Source organism: Lathyrus oleraceus, chromosome 6 (genome assembly GCF_024323335.1).
Source record: "Lathyrus oleraceus cultivar Zhongwan6 chromosome 6, CAAS_Psat_ZW6_1.0, whole genome shotgun sequence".
Taxonomy (NCBI): Eukaryota; Viridiplantae; Streptophyta; class Magnoliopsida; order Fabales; family Fabaceae; genus Lathyrus; species Lathyrus oleraceus.
In genome coordinates this window covers 455,705,162-455,723,945 of record NC_066584.1, presented here as the reverse complement: position 1 = coordinate 455,723,945, position 18,784 = coordinate 455,705,162, and the positions used below count along the sequence as shown (strand labels likewise).

The 18,784-nt window shown below is 33.1% G+C and overlaps 1 protein-coding gene across 1 annotated transcript; it reads right to left on the bottom strand.

Annotated features, from left to right (window-relative positions):
* Positions 1-3,883: 3,883 nt before the first annotated feature.
* LOC127096218 (F-box/kelch-repeat protein At3g23880) lies at positions 3,884-9,463 on the bottom strand. The gene is made up of 7 exons (XM_051034816.1): positions 8,392-9,463; positions 5,196-5,255; positions 4,885-4,983; positions 4,640-4,789; positions 4,422-4,501; positions 4,165-4,259; positions 3,884-3,999 (listed from the first exon to the last, which is right to left on the bottom strand). The coding sequence occupies exons 1-7, from the start codon at positions 9,445-9,447 to the stop codon at positions 3,884-3,886; spliced, it is 1,656 nt and encodes a 551-aa protein (XP_050890773.1). The 5' UTR covers positions 9,448-9,463.
* Between the last annotated feature and the right edge of the window lie 9,321 nt (positions 9,464-18,784).

Genomic DNA, 18,784 nt, shown 5'->3' with positions numbered 1-18,784 from the left:
ATTGCTGTATCTTCGCGAGCACACTAATAAAAAACCCCCCATTTTCCCATTCTGAGGTCTTCATCCATCTCTATTAAATATTTAATTACTCGAAGAAAGCGAATAACAGTTAACTAACATTCAAATAGCAAATTAGACTAAAAGGTTCCCGTTGAGTACAACGGACGTGAGGGGTGCTAATACCTTCCCCTTACGTAATCGACTCCCGAACCCGAATATGGTTGCGACGACCACTATTCTATTTTTCAAAGGTTTTATCGATATTTTCCTATTCCTTAATTGGGATTAATAAAGTTTGGTGGCGACTCTGTTCGAACATAATTTTTCCGCGACCATCGCGAGGAATCGTATTTTTCGAGATGCGACACAAAGTCAGCAAACTCGCTAGGCGAGCACCCAACGAAGGAGGTAGCGAACACTCCCAGACTTGGGCAAAAGCACAACCAGCACTTACTCGCTAGGCGAGCCACTAGCGAGCTCCCAGCGAGCAATTCCAGTAGCAAAACCATCTAAACTCGCTGGAGCGAAGGTGGAAGCGTGGGCTTCGCCTAGCGAAGGTTTCTTCGCCTAGCGAACATGTGAAATCTGGACTTAGATATTTTCTGGGCGCAAGCACTTCTGATGGCTTATTTTGGGGCTCGCTAGGCGAACCATTCTGCTCGCCTAGCGAGCATGACAACTCAGACAGCAGCACTATAAGTAGCAGGGGCTACTTTTTGGAGAGAGAACTTTTGTACTTACTTTTTGGAAACTTAGATATTTTTCAGATTGTCTTGGGATCATATTTTGTGACCTAGAAACACTTTTTCTTCATTTTTTTTCATCTCTTAACAATATTCTACAAAAAGAAGGTGGATTCCCATCCAATCTCGATTCTTCGACTTGGATGTTGATCAACCTTCAACCGAAACTTGTTGTACAAGCTACCATGAAAATGAGTAGCTAAGTCCTTCATTTTGTCATGGTTAGATGTAGAGGATCATTAACTTTGTGTGTAAATGGGATGATCTTCATTTGTAAACTCTTTAATGATGAATATATGGTGAAAACTTTGTTTTATTGATAACTCTTTGTGTTGGTTTATGATCGAGAGATGTTTACCAACTCTTTACCTAGGTTTTCATCCAATCTTGTTTGTTAGCTAGAGATAGTAATGAATGATTTTGTTCACGATAAAGTTGAACCAAAAAGTTGTCATTTTGATAGATTGTGTTAGAGATAAACAATGGATCAAAATGGGAAAACCCACAATGTGTGTTAGAGATAAACACATTGGGAGGACTTTGTGAAATAATTTATCATCTAAAGGAGTTTATGAGTTTGTTGATCGAACATATACATGCAAAGTGATCGTCAAACCCTAACTTTGACAATCTTTCTCAAATAGAAAAACCAAAACTTTTACCGCACTTTCTTACACTTATATGCAAGCTACAGTTACTAAAACCAAAACCCCCCTTGTTACTACGAGTTAAGAATTAAAACAACTGTCGAACGGCGGCGATATCTCACAATCCCTGTGGAGACGATAACAAAAACCCGACACTCAACCTACACATCCAACAGTACCACCACCTCGGGGGGAGGTGAGAAAGAACTCAGTTCCTGTCTCTGACGAAGGATTGTCAGATCCGAGGCTATCATTTATTTCACATGAGGTGTGTCGTTATTTACACAGTCATGAGGTGGAAGAGGGTGGCGATGATTTTGTTTAGGTATTTCGAGAACTACGTGTAGCTCAGGGTGGACCAACATTTGCTTTAGTTTCCAATGCGCATACTTAACCCTAAAATAAAATAAAATAAATTAGTATCCTTAATATTAAGATAAACCAACTATGGCTAAAATCAAACACCTTACCTATTAGTCGTGGTGTTGCCCAAATGCAACACTTGGTTGATACAAGCTCCAACAAATCTATGCCTGTGAGGAGTCAACCATATGTTTTTCTCATAATCAAAAAATGGTCTAAAATCCAAACATGCGTGCTCAAGCTGTTGCGACTGTTGATGGTACACCACCTCATCATTTTCCTTTACAAGTTCATACCATAGTTTCTCTATCGGCTCTCGCATATCATTCACAACATACTCCTTTCACTTTGCTTTCACATTTTTGTTGATGTGAAATTGACAAAGCAAATTAACTGTCCTTGGAAATACTGTTTCAATTGCTTTCAACTTATCCAATACCCAACAAAAATTCTCTGTTTGCTCAAATTTCATATAGGCAAATGCAACAACAAATGTTAACTCAGTTGATGTCATACCAACTACTTCAAACAAAGGTTGTTTGTACTTATTTTTCTTGTACGTACTCTCCATAATCAACACACTAAGAAACATATTCTACAGGTTCATTGATTATGGGAGGGCCGAGAAGATATCTCTCACAAATTCTGACTCATTTCTTTCCTACTCCAACAAATACAATTTGAATCCTCTATCAACTTAAACAAATGTTGCATTTCCGTTCTAGGACCCCTAATGTCTTTCAAAATCTTATTATAACCAAATATAACTTACTAGTAAAAGTTTCGGTGATGAATTTTTAAGTAACCAGATTTATTACTTCTAAGTGTTCTGTAACACATTTTATTTTATTTTATTAATTTTTGTTACATTTATATTTAGCATGTATGGATATTCCTTTGATTATATGCGATAAAAACCAGACATGTGTAGATACCACTGGGATATTCTTAAGTACATAAAAATTTGATACACGAGAAAAGGCAACTAGGTGGATTAAGGAGGTTGGAATCAGGAATAGAGTGTTTGTTATAATAACCCGTTCGGACACCAAAACTGGCTTGAGAGGAAGAAATGACAATGTTATATTTGGTTGTGATAAAGGTGGAAAATACAAAGAAGGAGATAGTGAAACACAAAGTGTTACCAAGAAATGTGGTTGTCCATTAAAAATTAGGTCAACACCATCTAAAGATAGTTCTGGTTGGAAGATTGATGTAAAATTTGGACTTCACAACCATGGTATACCATATAGATTTGAAGGTCATTCATCTATAGGTCGATTTATTGCTGATGATCAACAACATATTGTTGATTTGACAAAACATTATTTTCCACCAAGACACATACTTTTGTCATTGCAAGAACGAGATCCGAAGAATGTGACTCGAATTACTCAAATATATAAACATAAGAGTAAGATTCAGAAAGATATCAGGGGTCCTAGAAAGGAAATGCAACATTTTTTTAAGCTGATAGATGATTCAGATTAGGTTTATTGGAGTAGGAAAAAAGACGAGTCAAAAGTTGTGAGAGATATCTTCTGGGCCCACCTAAAATCAGTGAAGTTGTTGAATATGTTTCCTAGTGTGTTAACTATGGACAGTACGTACAAGACAAATAAGTATAAACAACCTTTGTTTGAAGTAGTTGGTATGACATCAACTGAGTTATCATTTGTTGTTGCATTTTCCTATATGGAATCTGAGCAAACAAAGAGTTTTTGTTGGCTATTGGATAAGTTGAAACAATTGTTTACTAAGAAAGGATTATGGCCATAAGTGATTTTAATTGATAGAGATATTGCTTTGATAAAAGAAATTGAAACAGTATTTCTAGGGACAGTTAATTTACTTTGTCGATTTCACATTAAAAAAAATATGAAGGCAAAATGCAAGGAGTGTGTTGTGAATGATATGCGAGAGTCGATAGAGAAACTATGGTATGAACTTGTAAGGGCTAATGATAAGGTGGAGTACCATCAACAGTTGCAACATCTTGAGCACGCATGTGTGGATTTTATACCATTTTGGATTATATTGCATAAGTCATAAAATAGTAAAGAAGTATCAAAATATATAAGTCTGAAAAATTAAACATAAGTATGAAGAGTACATAAGTCTCATAATACATCAATCATGATTGTCCTCACCAACATTAGGTACTGGTCCTCTCTGAGGTACCGATCCATCTTGAGCTACACATAGTGCTCGAAAGACCTCAACAAAATCATCGTCATCCTCTTCCACTTCGTGACAATGTAAATAACAATGCAACTCATGTGAAATGAATGATATCGCCATATCTGAAGGTCCTTTGTCATAGCATGAACCGGTACCAAACGAGGACGTGACACCCTGTAGTACCAATCCAAGTAATCTGCCACCATATCATATGGGGTGGTAGCAAAAACCATCAGACGGATCACTTCCATTACGCTCACATGATATGCAATCCACATCAAGTGTGTCAACATCAAGAGGTGGAGGTGGTATGTACTGCCTATATCTAAATTGACACAAACATCTGTTAGATAAGAATAGTACAATTGTGCCATACCATTTCAAACCACCCATGTACAAGCATATATCATCAAATGGTCGGTGTTGTCTATGATCCTCAAAAGGGATCCAAATGACATCAACATGTGTCAATCCATCCAACATATGCCTGAGCTCATCAACCTTATATGCGTCTTTCTTATACACCCATTTCATCGCCCTAGCAAGTGGACTACTGATACCAGCAATCTTAGAAAATCATCTCTTGCCAACAGTTGGAAAATACTCATGAATCCAACAATATTACATAACATGAATATTATCAATTAAAATTATCATAAATAAGTTAAGATAAGTCAAAATAAAACAAAAATAAATGATATGTACATGTAGCAGAGAGACATATCCCCCAAGTTGCTTGCAAGTATAAAAGGAAGCATATCCTAGATATCTGTAGAGTGTGACAAGTGTAGCTACGCCCCCAACAATATCTATCATATCCAGGAAAGTTCCTAAATAGTGGTAAATATTTTGCCTCTACAAGAGAAAAAGTATTATCGACAAAAATGGTGCAGCCTACCAACAACATCATATAGGCATTAGCTCCACATTCAAATCTACTCTCTACGAACCTCTTCAACTACCTCCTCCAACGAAACACCCAGCAAATCAATAGCATGAGTAATAGTATCAGAATTAGTGAATCCTTGTATAGGGTTACAGAACTTCCCCTACACGGTAAATGAAAAAGACAAGAAACATCGTCCAATGTAATGGTCATCTCACCAAACGACATATGAAAGGACGATGTTTCTGGATGCCATCTTCCCATAAATGTTGATACTAAATTCTGATCTATCCTCGACAAACTGGTTCTCTATGTAGAGGATAGACCAGAATCAGACAACCATTTCTCTATCACTAGTGGGGGATTGTGCGGAACCCATCCGATCAATTTGCTACCATGTGCAGCAACCTTCAATATTTTCTTCAGAACTCTCTCCTAAAAATAATTTATAATATTTTTATAAAATATAAATAATTAATATTAAATTTGACTCAACATAAAATGACAAAGATTAACTTACTTCGGCAAACCACCAATGATGAACAACATGGTCCTGATACCTCACTAAAAGAGACGTATCGAACGACACTCAAGAGAGCTTTCAATGCAATGGGCGAGGTTCAGGTGCACCTATCTGATCTTCCTCTTGATCCATCGGTTGTTGAGGTTGTTGTCCATCACCATATCTTCGATAAATATTCCTGCCCCGACCTCTAATACGAGCCACTAAAAATAACAAAAAAAAATGGAAGTAAAAAAACACGAACCGAAAAATTGAGAACTAAGTTCTCTAGAAAAATTTCAAAATCGGATAACATCAGGGCTAGTTTTCAAGTGTAAAATATATTTGAATCAGAATACTATAACCCAAGTTCTCCATGGTGTAACTTTTTCCTGCAACAAACTGGATAACTTACTCTTAAGTTCTCCAGTGTGGAAAAACAAAAGAACTGAATATCTTTTGTCTGGGTTCTCCAGTTTGTAATGGAATCAAATAGGTTTTCACGTGCTCTCGCTCTCTCTGAAATGAAATGAGGAAAAAAGTGTTTTTTTTTAAATATAGGTATCTATATAGGGGTATTTTGGTCCAAAATTTTAATTTGGAGGGGTAGAGGGATAATTGCAGGGGGTATGTGGTATAATTTTCTTGCTATGAATGAGAATTTTGTTAATGAATTATTTTAAAATATATATGTATATGTTTTGAAGCTTATGCCTAACACTATAAATATTTTGATGCCTATGCCAAAACTTTTGCAAGTATCAATACAAGAACAACCAAACATTATCCCATCAAATATGGTCGGTTACATGGATCAACATTTATTATGATGATCTATTTATGATAATGATCTATTTATGATGGCGTGTCTATATAAATCATTAATCTCGAGATCTTTCTTAATAATTTTATTTATAGTCTTTCTATATCTTCCTCTTCCTCTAATTGTTTGACTTCTCTATGCGGCTTTTTCTTACCATAAAAACTACATGTTGCCTCTTTACATACTTAAACCACCTAAGTCTCTCTCTCTCTCTCTCTCTCTCTCTCTCTCTCTCTCTCTCTCTCTCTCTCTCTCTCTCTCTTCTCTCTCTCTCCTCTCTCTCTCTCTCTCCTCTCTCTCTCTCTCTCTTCTCTCTCTCTCTCTCTCCTCTCTCTCTCTCTCTCTCTCTCTCTCTCTCTCTCTCTCTCTCCTCTCTCTCTCTCTCTCTCTCTCTCTCTCTCTCTCTCTCTCTCTCTCTCTCTCTCTCTCTCTCTCTCTCTCTCTCTCTCTCTCATTTTTCATTTCTAATTCTATTATGTCCAGTCTTATCGCGCATCCTACGCAAAATCATCATTCTACTACATTTACTTTATTCTTTTGTTGATTTCTAATCGTTTAATAATTTGCCTAAATTGGCTTAAAGATTGTAAAGTCCACTATGCTTGGCCAACAAAATTACTTATTGTGTCACCCATGTCTATAAATATCTATTGTAAAAATAATTTGATAACATAGGGAGGATGAGGGGTGAAAGAAGTATAAGAAAATGAGTTTTTAATATTTTCTATGATAATATTAATAGATGAATAAATATTTGAGAAAATTATCACTACAAGAACAAAAAGCAAATGGCTTCGTAGTGTTGAAGTGACAATAGATCGTAATTGTTTCTTCAGGGCGGCTTTAATGCTTCACATCCATTTTCTAATTACTATTATATGTACTGTGTCTAGTATAGGGTATTAGTATTCTTCAGCAAATTGCTACATGCCTTTGCATACAAGTTACTTTCACCTGGACAAAAAAATACCAACCTAACCTTTCTGTTCTTACTGCTTGTGCTGAAAATTAGATTAGGTTAAAGACTCTGAGGTCTTGGCCTTATCAGTAATTCATTTAGATCTCTATGGCATGTTCCTTTTCGCTTCTTGCATGGGCGATTAAAAGTGAATTTCGTGTTTATGGAATAGCGAGTCAATTGTGTGAAAAGAGTCATTTTTTTCCTGCATGTTCCTTTTCCCTTCTTACTGATCAGTTAGAAGGTAATGAGGAGGAACATATAATTTAAAATACATATTTGACTAATAAAGTTAATCAATTATTCTTGCTGATCAAATAAAGTTAATCAATTATTCTTGCTGATCATGGTGGTATATGTGTTTCCCTTCTTGCACTAACATGAATATTTGACTAACACTATTTTCTATAAATGACTTTGATATTTACTTTATTTTCAGGACAAAAAATGAAAAAAATAATTGATTGACATCTAAAAAATAGCATTAGGTGCACCGGGACTTACATATTTCACCATGATTGGAGTCCCCAAATCATTCGCAGAGACGTACAACATGTTCCCTTTCTCTCTCTTATCTTCCTATCTCTCTCTTTTGTGAACTCTTCTCTAATTTTTTCTTTGTTGTAGTGTGAGGTATTGGTGAAGGTTGCAGAGGCGTAATGATGAGGCTATGGTTTTTGGAAAAAAATGTCTTTAATGTGAAGACAAATTATTAGGTTTTCTTGATGCGTATATGTGATTCTCGTAGGATTATAATTATGTTTAGCAATTAATTTTTTTGTTCCATTTTAGAAAATTTTGATTGAATTTGATTCTAATTTGTAACTTAGGGTAAAAGTTATGTAAATTATGAAACTTGTATGGGCTTTTCAATGTAATCCAAATTTGTGATGTTAGCTAGTGATTTATAATTATTGCAATGATTCAGAACGTTTTCCAACTTTGTTTTAAGAGTGGTTCGTCGAGTCCATGAAAGTAACACAATGAGTCCATGAAAGTAACACAATGTATCAAAGGGGAAAATATCATTTTTCTTTTATTCATTTGCAATTCTTTTCATTAATGTAAAAAAGCACATTCCATAATAGATGAAGTTTACATATGGTTTACAAGTTCTACTAAACATTAAAAAAGAAGATGCCATAATAGTTTCTAAGTTATACTAAATAGCAAACATTATTTTGAAACAAACTCAGTGACTTTCTATTCAACCATCAACATAGAAGTGAAATAAGTAAAACAAGAAAGATTGGGAAAATGTGATTTGCCATTAACATGGCAGTGATACCAAACTCTCACAGTGAATATGTGGATTAACACCAAGTTTCCTAGTTATCGGGGGATCCAAGGCAACACCACCAGTATTTGAGTTATATAGGATAAGCTGGTTGTCATCCATTATTACCATTAGAACACCATTTTTTGAAATGAACAAGGGCTCAACCCAATAAGGTCGGTTCGGGAGGAGCTTGTCATAAGAAACGATGATGAACTTAGTCCATGACTCAACAACTCCATACTCTTTCATCATCCACAAAACCCAACCACAATTTTCCCAGTCAGACACACAAAGACAATCACTCAAAACAGACATTACACGATATGGCCAGTCATTATTGTCACTATGAGGTAACAAGAGTTCCATGTAAGTCTCCTTTTCGAGATCAAAAGAAACAACCTTGTCTTGATTAGAAACTATCCAATTCAGAGTGCCACTCACAAATTTCCCAATACGCATGAGTATCTCATACGGGCAATTGGGAATTGTTTTCCAGGAATCATCTTGACCAAAGGTATATATTTTGGTTAAAATTTGATGATGATGTTTTTTACATCGTACCACTAGTAGCACCTTGTACTTGTCATTAACTTGATCATATCCAAAGCCACACTGCATGAAGAACCAATTCTGTGAAACAGGTACTGAAGATATTTTGGTTATCAACCGGAGAGATGGATTGAACAGTCTGACACGACTTGGAAATCTATCATGCAGACACAAGAGTCCGTTGCATGAACCTATAATAGTACCATCTATCTTTTCATCCGTGTAGCCGAAGGTAACGGGTTTAACCGGAGTTGACGGGTTTTCAAACAATGAGTTCAAAGGGTATGATATGAGTCGTTTTATATCGGAAAACACCAATTGTTGGTTGGTCATGGTTGGCTCCGAGGTTGAAATTCGTAGATGGTTCTTTGCGAATTGGGAACTGGAGATTAGAGTTTTCCATGATTGGCACACGCACTTAAATTGAAGGAGCGATCTCACCGGAAGCCTCGGGAGTATCTCGCCGATGAGTTCTTCCGGCAAGACAGGCAGTGGAATGGTGGCTGCTTTTTGCATGGTTGAGCAGTCGGTGATTTAGAGTTTCTAACCCTAATGAGCTGAACTGCTCCTTCAATCTTTATAGATAAACAAACCTAAAATAATATATTCTATTTTTAATGCAGAAAAGCAACTTATTTATAATAATTAATAAAATTAAAATTAAAGAATATATTTCACCTCTTAAATTACTTTATATTTCAATATCTTGTCATTTATGTAACATTTAATATAAAATTCTATTGAATTTTATTTATTTAATTTATTAGTCAAATTATAAATCAATGTGAATAGAATCATACTAAATTTTTATTTATTTTATAATTTTGAGAAACTTTCTTTTTTTACTTTATCTCACAAAAAGAAAATGTGAAAAGTTTATAACCAAATATCCAAATAATAATTTTATTATTATTATATTTATTGATTTTAAAGTTATTTTTATTTTGCATGTATGTCGCAAAAAAGTTCAACAAAAGGACTAGATATTTGATTTTACCTGATGGATTTTGCTAACGAGTATCTTAGGATTTTAAAAATTTTAAATAAAGAGAATATTTTATAGAAAAATTAATTATTTATTTTTTAATATATTAAATACGTAAATTTTCAACAAAAAAAAATAGATACTATAAGATCTTAAAGATTCTCTATGGAACACTGTTAACATTTTCTTTAATTAATTATTCAAAGGATATTTTTTTTATAATTGATCAATAAAAAAATATTTTTAATTTGTTTAAGATTTATTTAAAGAATTTGAGAAACCTTGTTTCCAATATTATTAAAGTTGCATAAATAATATTTAAATATAAGATCAAAGTCTACTAACAATTTACCATTTAAAAAAAGTATTTATCTATTTTGTTTGATATATTACATCTTTAGGATGGATAAAGAAAACAAACATATTAACCTATAAAAATTAAAATCTTGCATTCAATACAATAAACTACAAATAAAAATAAAAAACAAACTTTAGTAAAAAAATTATTTTCACAATTACTGGTATATTTGTATTAGAGAAAATATGATATACGATAAAATAATTTTATATTATCGATCAATTCCTGATGTGTATTTTGTTAATTACACTTACATTTTATGATAAATTATTAATTTCTTTATTGTTCAACAATATATTTTACTTTATCAATGAATATTAATTAAATTATTATTATTATTATTATTAATATATTATTAATATTTTATATTAACATGATAACTAAAATTAATTGAAAATAATATACACAAAGTCGTATCAAAGCAACTTAATAATAGCTCAGTAATCCATAAACCACATGCTTCACACACCTCAAACAAAATAAAATAAAATACGTAAAAAGCAACCAAAATATTATAGCAGATTAAGGTTGTGTAAATAATAATTTATTTGCAACACTAACAAGTAACAACTAATTAAATGGTTTATTAAAAAACAAGCGAATAAAATATTTTTATTATTATTAAAGTTAATTTTAAAAAAATGTAAATGCATCTATTTTAGATAAGGAATTGGTTTATTTCAAATAAATAGTAAAATGGAGATGACAAAGAAAATAATAAATTTCTTTTTTGATAAATTTCCTACCCCATACTTCAACAAAATTCTCAAAATTAATTTTAAGTTTATCTTTTGACGTTATTTTAATAAATATTTGAATTCTTCAAAATACTTCAAATGAATTCTCATAAACTCAATTTTTTTTGCATAATCATATTTAAATTCTTCAAAATACAAATGTGTCGTGGAAAATTTAAATTATTTTTTTTAAAAATGAACATATCTTTCGATAAATTGAAAAATTGAAAAATTTACCATTTTTAATACATTTTAATAATGTATTCAAATGTATTATATGATATTTATTTAATAAACTATATAATAATAGTTTATAATTAAATATCAAATAGATAATTTTATTAATGATTATATATTGTAAAACAATCATGTTATAAATAAAAGCGGTGACATTATTTTTTCAAACAAAAGATCCAACCAAGTGGTAGGGTATTTGCTGTTTCATGTGAAGCATGTGAGTTCAACTTTCATTTATATCAATTTTCATAAGTATTTGTATATTTTCTTATCTTAAAAAAAATTAAAACAATTAAATTTAAATAAAACTATATAAAATAAAAATTAATTAATTAAAAAATAAATTCAAATGAATTTTCATTAATTCAAATATTTCTTGCACAATCATATTTTGAATCCTTCACAATTCAAATGTGTGGTGGAAAACTTATTTTTTTTTTTTAAATAAATATATCTTTCGATGAATTTTTGCTAAATTTATAAATACAAATTTTCTAAATTTATAATCAAAAAATTTACCACTTTTAATACATTTTAATAATGTATTGCATGATACTTATTTAATCATTTATATAATAATAGTTTATAATTAAATATCAAATAATTATTTAGGGTTAATAAATAGTTTTATTAATGATTATATATTATCTTTACTTGGACCGAGGTCATGAACAAAGCATGTGTAACCAAAGACGCGGAGTGGAATGTGGTAGAGATCATATTGGGGATTCAAGATAGAGCATGAAATCTGATCTTAAAGGACCAATGAAGGCATTCGGTTGATAAGGTGACAGACTGTGAGGTGAGCATCATCCCAAAAACGAGAAGGTACATTGTGGTGAAGTAAAAGAGTTCGAGCGGTTTCAACTAAATAAAGATTCTTCCGTTCAACGACACTGTTTTAGTGTGGTGAATGAGCACATGATCATTGGTGAATAAGTTCCTTTGATATTAAAAAAGATTGAAACTGGGATGACATATGTTCACGAGCATTATTAGTGCGTAAAATTTTAATGAAAGTGTTAAACTGGTTTTTAATTTCAGCATAAAACTCTTGGAATATATGGAAGAGATTTGAATAAATTTTCATTAGAAATAACCAAGTATATCCTGAGAAATCATCGATAAAAGTTACAAAGTAATAATATCCTACAGTTGACTTGACATAACTAGGACCCCAAATACCATACTCCCCCCGTCCCATAATGAGTGACCTTTCATATAGATTAAGAAGAATGAATAGATGAAAGAGAGAGAATGCAATTTTTAATAAAGTATCCATAATCAAGTATTGAGAATGATGAAAATAATATTAATTAGATGGTAGAATTAGAAAAACTGCATTGGAAATTGAAATGAGTCATTCATTTTGGGACACTTATTTATTCCAAATGAGTCATTCATTGTGGGACGGAGGAAGTAATGAACTAAAGCAAAAGGTGATTCAACACTTTTATAGATTCGTTGACAATAGGTGATACGAGTATGTTTGCCTAATTGACACGACTGACACTTAAATGATGAAAGTTTAGAAAAACTAAGAACTAAAAGACGCATTTTATTAAGGCTAAGGTGACCTAAATGTTGATGTGTAAGGTCTTAAAAAGCAATATAAGCACATATCACTGGTGGAGATAGCTGATATAATCCTCTGAACTCACTCCCTGCTCCAATCGTTTGTCCTATACGTCGATCCTAGACATAAATAGAATTATCATTAAAATGGACTGAACAATCAAGAGTACAAGTGAGCTTGTTAACATATGTTAGATTAAAAGGACAACCAAAAATGTAACAAACATAGTCTAAAGTGTAGCGGGGTATTCGTTACCATTAGAGATATTGACTAAATCCAAGGTAAATCATACAAGTCGAGTCGCCACCGCACTTCTATTTATCCAAAGGAATGGTTAGAAAGCGAACAAAAACCTAAAAGTTTTAACAAAAACTAGTAAAAGAAACAGAGATTTGGGTAAGAGGGTTGGTTATGCAATGGGAAGGTGTTAGGCACCCAAAACATCCTAGGTACTCCTAGAGAGCCCTTTTCACACTTGTGAAGGTTGCTGTCTTGTGAAAAATTTGTTTGTGCAAACATGATTGAAGAGATGAGAAGAGAATGTACAAGTTATTTACATTTTGTGTTTGAATGGATAAACCCATTGCCTACGTATCATCTTATAAAAAGATTAGGATCAAAACCTTGTAGTTCGGGGTAAAAATCTCAAAACAAGTTGGTGAATTGATTGGTCCAAAAGCCTTAAGATCTTTTGTTATCAAGGGGAGAAAACTCAACCAAACCACAAATCCACCATGTGAGGATAGCTTCAACATGCTAGTGAGGGGTTAACCCTATAATAAGCATGGAAGACTCATTGTCCATCACTAAGGATATATGTGAGTATTACATCTACCACAAGGATAACTCAAACCTAATAGCTAAAGGTTATGGAAAGTAGGGGTGTTCGCGGTGCGGTTTGGGCGATTTTTGCGATAAAAATCACCCGAACCGCAAGAGAAAAAAGCATGCGGTTCGGTTTGGTTCGGTTGACTTTTAGAAATAAAACCAAACCAAACCAAACCAAATCAATGCGGTTTGAGTTGGTTCGGTTGGTTCGATTTTTTATAATATTTTTATTGATCAATATATACTCCTATAAATAACGACATAACTTTGTGTTTAGTCATTCATATATTACTAAATAACATCAAAATTCATCATATTCAGACAAAAACGTTTCATTCAATATACAAAAAACCAGATTAGACAAAAATGGAATAAAAGACAAATATAAATAGTAGCATAAAATAATATCAAAGACATTATAATAAAACAATAAAAAAAACATATGAGATGAGAGATTAGAGAAGATGAAAAAAAGAACATAAGAGATGTGAGATTGAGAAGAAAAGTGCAATAAAAACGTAATTGGAAGAGAAAATAGTAACATAAAAGATAAAAAAGAAAGAACATAATAGAGGACTTATTAAAGTAGAATAGGCGAGACCTACATGGAAAAGAAGATAAGAAGAATGTGTGATACTACTATGAGAGATTTAAGAAGGTTGAAATTGAAAACCTAAGTGTGATTAAGAGAAAATCGTTTATAATTGTAAGGTTAAGGCATACTAGGTTTGAGGTTTGGGTTGGATGTGGGATAAGTGAACTTTGGGTTGTAACATAATGCGGTTTGGTTTGGTTTAGTTCGGTTTGCAAAATACAAACCGCAAACCAAACCAAACCGTGCGGTTTCATTAAAAAATGATCCAAACGAATCCGAACCAAATGCGGTTTTTTGCAGTTTCAGTTTGGTTTGGTTTGGTTTGCGGTTTTCTATTGGGTTGGTTTGGTTTTGAACATCCCTAATGGAAAGTTTGATTAAGAAGTGGCCATTGGAACCACAAAAAGAAATTTGAATGGGTTATATTTACCAATTAGAAGTATATACAAAATGGTCAAAGTTGACTTAAAGATTCAATTCAAAATAAGTTTTATGAAAAGAAAGTTTGAAAATCAAAAGCATAAGGCTTAGGTTTCTAATGTTTGAAAACAATAGTTAAATGTTTGCACAAAAGGTTTTGGCTTGGGTTAGAGTGGAGAGAAGAAGAAGAATGGCTAAAGTCCTAAGGAAAATAAAAAGGTGAGGGATAAGAAGTGAAACCACACTAGGAGTCCCTCTCCTGAGATCATATTGATGATCCAAGTAGCTCCCATCCTTTGGAATAAGCAAGCACAAAGTATAAGCAATCAAACAAGTCTCATAAGAGATCCTCAATATATCTTGTTTCTTCCACTTAGATGAACATGGTAATGATCCTCCAATCAAGCTCAAAGAGAAACTCCTAGCACAAAAACACACACATCAAAAGTTCCATGAAGTAAAACAAGAATGGACAAGAGTGAGTTTAGAGATTGGGTCCTTCTAATCCATCTTCAACATTAAGGTCCATTTTACTCCAATTTTTCATAAGGAAGGTCCTAGAATCTAAGTTCAATTCTCCATTTCTTTGCATAGGGAAAGTCCTAGAAACTAAGTCCATTTCTTTGCATTTGGTCCACAACAATCAAAACAAAAACACAAGCACAATAATATATACACAATTATGTGCTCAAGTGAGCAAAAGGCAAATGACATTAACATAAACATGTGCTCAAATGAGCAAAGAGAAAATCAAATGGATAATATGTGCAAGAATAGTAAATTGCATAAAAGTAAAATGCATAAAGTAAATGTTAATTGTCAATAGTTAGTGTTAGTAGTTAGTGTGCCATAAGGCAAATTTAGCGCTATGTTAAGCAATCGTAATTGGACTTATGTAGAAGTCACAACTATCTGAGGCCGATCAATAATAATGTAGGCAACAAACACAAGTTAGGAGTCTTGATTAGTGAACCAAGTCCCAACAACTTGCCATGCCAAAAGGAAAAGAGAATTGATCTTGTATTGGTTTAAGCCTTATGCATGATTTAAAAGACAACCTATCCTTAATGCAAAGCCATTCACTTGATCAATTGATCAAGATGAATTAGATTTGAATCAAGGAAGGTTAAATCCCTCTAATCAATGCTAACTTATCAACCTTCAACTCATTGATCAAAAAGAAAAAGAAGAAGAAGAAGAAGAAGAAGAAAGAGATGAATAAGAGAAATGGAAATGACAAAATAAAATGCATTAAATGGAATAAAATGTATCAATCCTCATATGTTGACCAATAACATTGAAAGTCAAGGTCAAACAATCAAAACCAGAAGTGAGATGAAGATTGGAAGTCAAGAAAAGAATAAAATATTTTTGGCATTTTTTTTAATATTAAAAATAAACTTGAATTAAAATAAATGGAAAGGTCAAACTTCAAAATCACTTCAAATCAACCTTGAAAGGTCCAAGTGATTTATCCTAAGTTCAACAAGGTCAAACAAAGTTTGACAAAAAATTTCAGCATTTTTAAAAGTCAGAAACTATTTTTAATCAATTAAAAATGAATAAAAATAGCCTAGTTGAACTAAAATCTCAAATAAATCTCAAATCAATTCAAAAATTGATGAGAATATTTTTCATAGATCCATCATCATTCCAATAGGTTAGGAAAATATTTTTGTATTTTTTGAATATCAAAAACTATTTAAAATGAATTAAAAATAACCAGAAAAGAGAAAATTCACAAAAAATATCAAATGACAAAATAAAAAATATTAAAAATCGGAAATAGAAACTAGAAATTATTTGGGAAATAATGCAATTGGTCCCATAATTTTTGGATTAAAAATGAGAGAGATATTGATTTTTGAAATAAAAGGGAATAAACAAAATAAAAACAGAAATTGAAATAATGTGGAAAATCAGGGATCGTTGGATGCGTTTCATTAATTGACATGGCACATCAAATGGTATTGAGGCGCGCGCTCACCATTAGTCCAGGTCAATGCGTAACACACAACATTAAAAATAGTCATAACATTGGACAGTGGAGATTGCATCTGGAAAAAAGGATGAACGATCCAGATTGAATCTGGAGACCAGACGGTGGTCAGCGCCACCGTCTTCTCCAGCCAACCTCTGGCCACTTCAAAAAATTGCAGAAACGCAAATGGCCACCAAATGAGGCGATCTATATATCAATCGAAAGAGGAAGTGATGTACATCACTCCTATACCATGCACTTCCACTCTAAATCCCTATAAATGGAGAAATCAGAGCTGGAAGTATGATGGTGTTCATCAAGAACTTCATGTTTTTGCAAAATTGAAAGCACAAATCAAATGCCTCTATTGAGAGGACTTCAACCAACATTAGATCCAAGCAAAAAGGTCCATGGATGAAAAGAATCGAGGAAATTACCAGTTGGAGTGCAAGCTTGAGTTCTGGTGAATTGAGCACGATACCTTGCTTGCTTTATCAAAACAGAAGTTCAATGGATCAAGGTGAAGAGGTCTAGGAACTTTTAGATCTAAGAAAACAGTCGAGGAAACTGAATTCTAGATCTGAAATTTTTAGAGAAAAGAGAGAGTTCCTTTGGTGTGAGGGTGTGGATTCAATTCAACAGAGTTTCAGGCGCCTTCAGGTTGAAGAATTGAGAGGGCAAGGCATTGTATTTATAGATGGAGGGAGCTGCAAGCATCGTCAAACTCGTGTGCATGGGAGAAGAGGGCCTCCATGCATGGGCCTGTACAGGCGCATGGAGGGCCCAATTTTGATTGGAATTGCAAGATATACATCACCAAATATGAATTGGACGTGCAGATTGGATGTTAATGGGTCATGCATGGCAATTGGAATGATTTTCATAAAATGCACTATTTCATTGAAGCCTTCGAAAATGCCATGTCCAAAATCAAAATGCAAGCTTATGAGTAATGGTTGGAAAGCTTATTACATAAGGAACAAATGTCATGTTGATCAAAACTTCATTTGGGCCTTGGAAATTATTGAAATTTGAGCTTGAAGGGTGATGTGCAAAACATGTCAAGGCAAGGTTTCTAAAATTGACCAACTTTCAAGCCCTTCTGTTTTGATGATGAAAGCTCCAAATGAAAACCCCTCCAACATCAAAGTTGTAGATCTTTTTAAGACAATCAAAATGGACTTAAAGTTTGCATCATTTGGATTTTTGATGAAAGAGTTATGGGCACTTGAAGTTGGACTTTTTTGACTTTTAATGCATTTGACCCAAAAGGACCTATAATGTCTTGCATTATCACATGTATTTAATTTGAGATTTTGAACTTTTGTTAAACATAACATTTTAATTAGACATCTTAAGATTTCCAATGCATTTGATCCCACCTCAAAATCATAAAACATGAATGAGTTGTGTCCTTGGGAAGTTGACCCAAAATTAGGGTTTCAGTCAAAAGGACCTATAATGTATTGGAATGGCAGATGGTTTTCCAAGATTCAAATAAAATTTTGATGAACATGAAAGTTTTTCATATTGTCCTTAAGAACAGTTTTGATTTTGGAACCATCTCCATTTGACCAACACATCAAAAGTTAGGTCTCAGTGCATTTCACAATAGTCAGATGAATTGACTGATCAACTTTTCAAGTCCACAACTCATACCTTGATGAATTGATGATTGAGGATACTCAAATGAGTTCAAATATTCATGAAATGATGATTTAAAGGATTTCCCTTGATTGTATTTGACCATGGGTTGAGGTTGCTTCATGAGCAAGGCATTGTGGTGCACAGATGAATTAGGGTTTCTCTGGGGAACAAACTTCAAACCCTTTGACTTGCCTGGACCAAACATGATGAATTGAGATGCTAGGGAGGCATATTTGATGGATGAGAGCCTTGGGAACCATTACCATGCTTGATTTCACCTCTTCTTGACCATGTCTTTGTACCAAGGATCTCCTAGAGGCTTTTGACCTTGTGATTGCTCAAGCTACAACCAAAAGATGTTAGTGACATATTTTTGTGCTTTTGGTTAGTAAACAAAATGAGAAAAGCAATGATATACAATTCAAGCATGCTTGGGGATCTCAAACCACTCACAAGGAGGTCCCACCCAAAGGCAAAAGGAACCAAGAT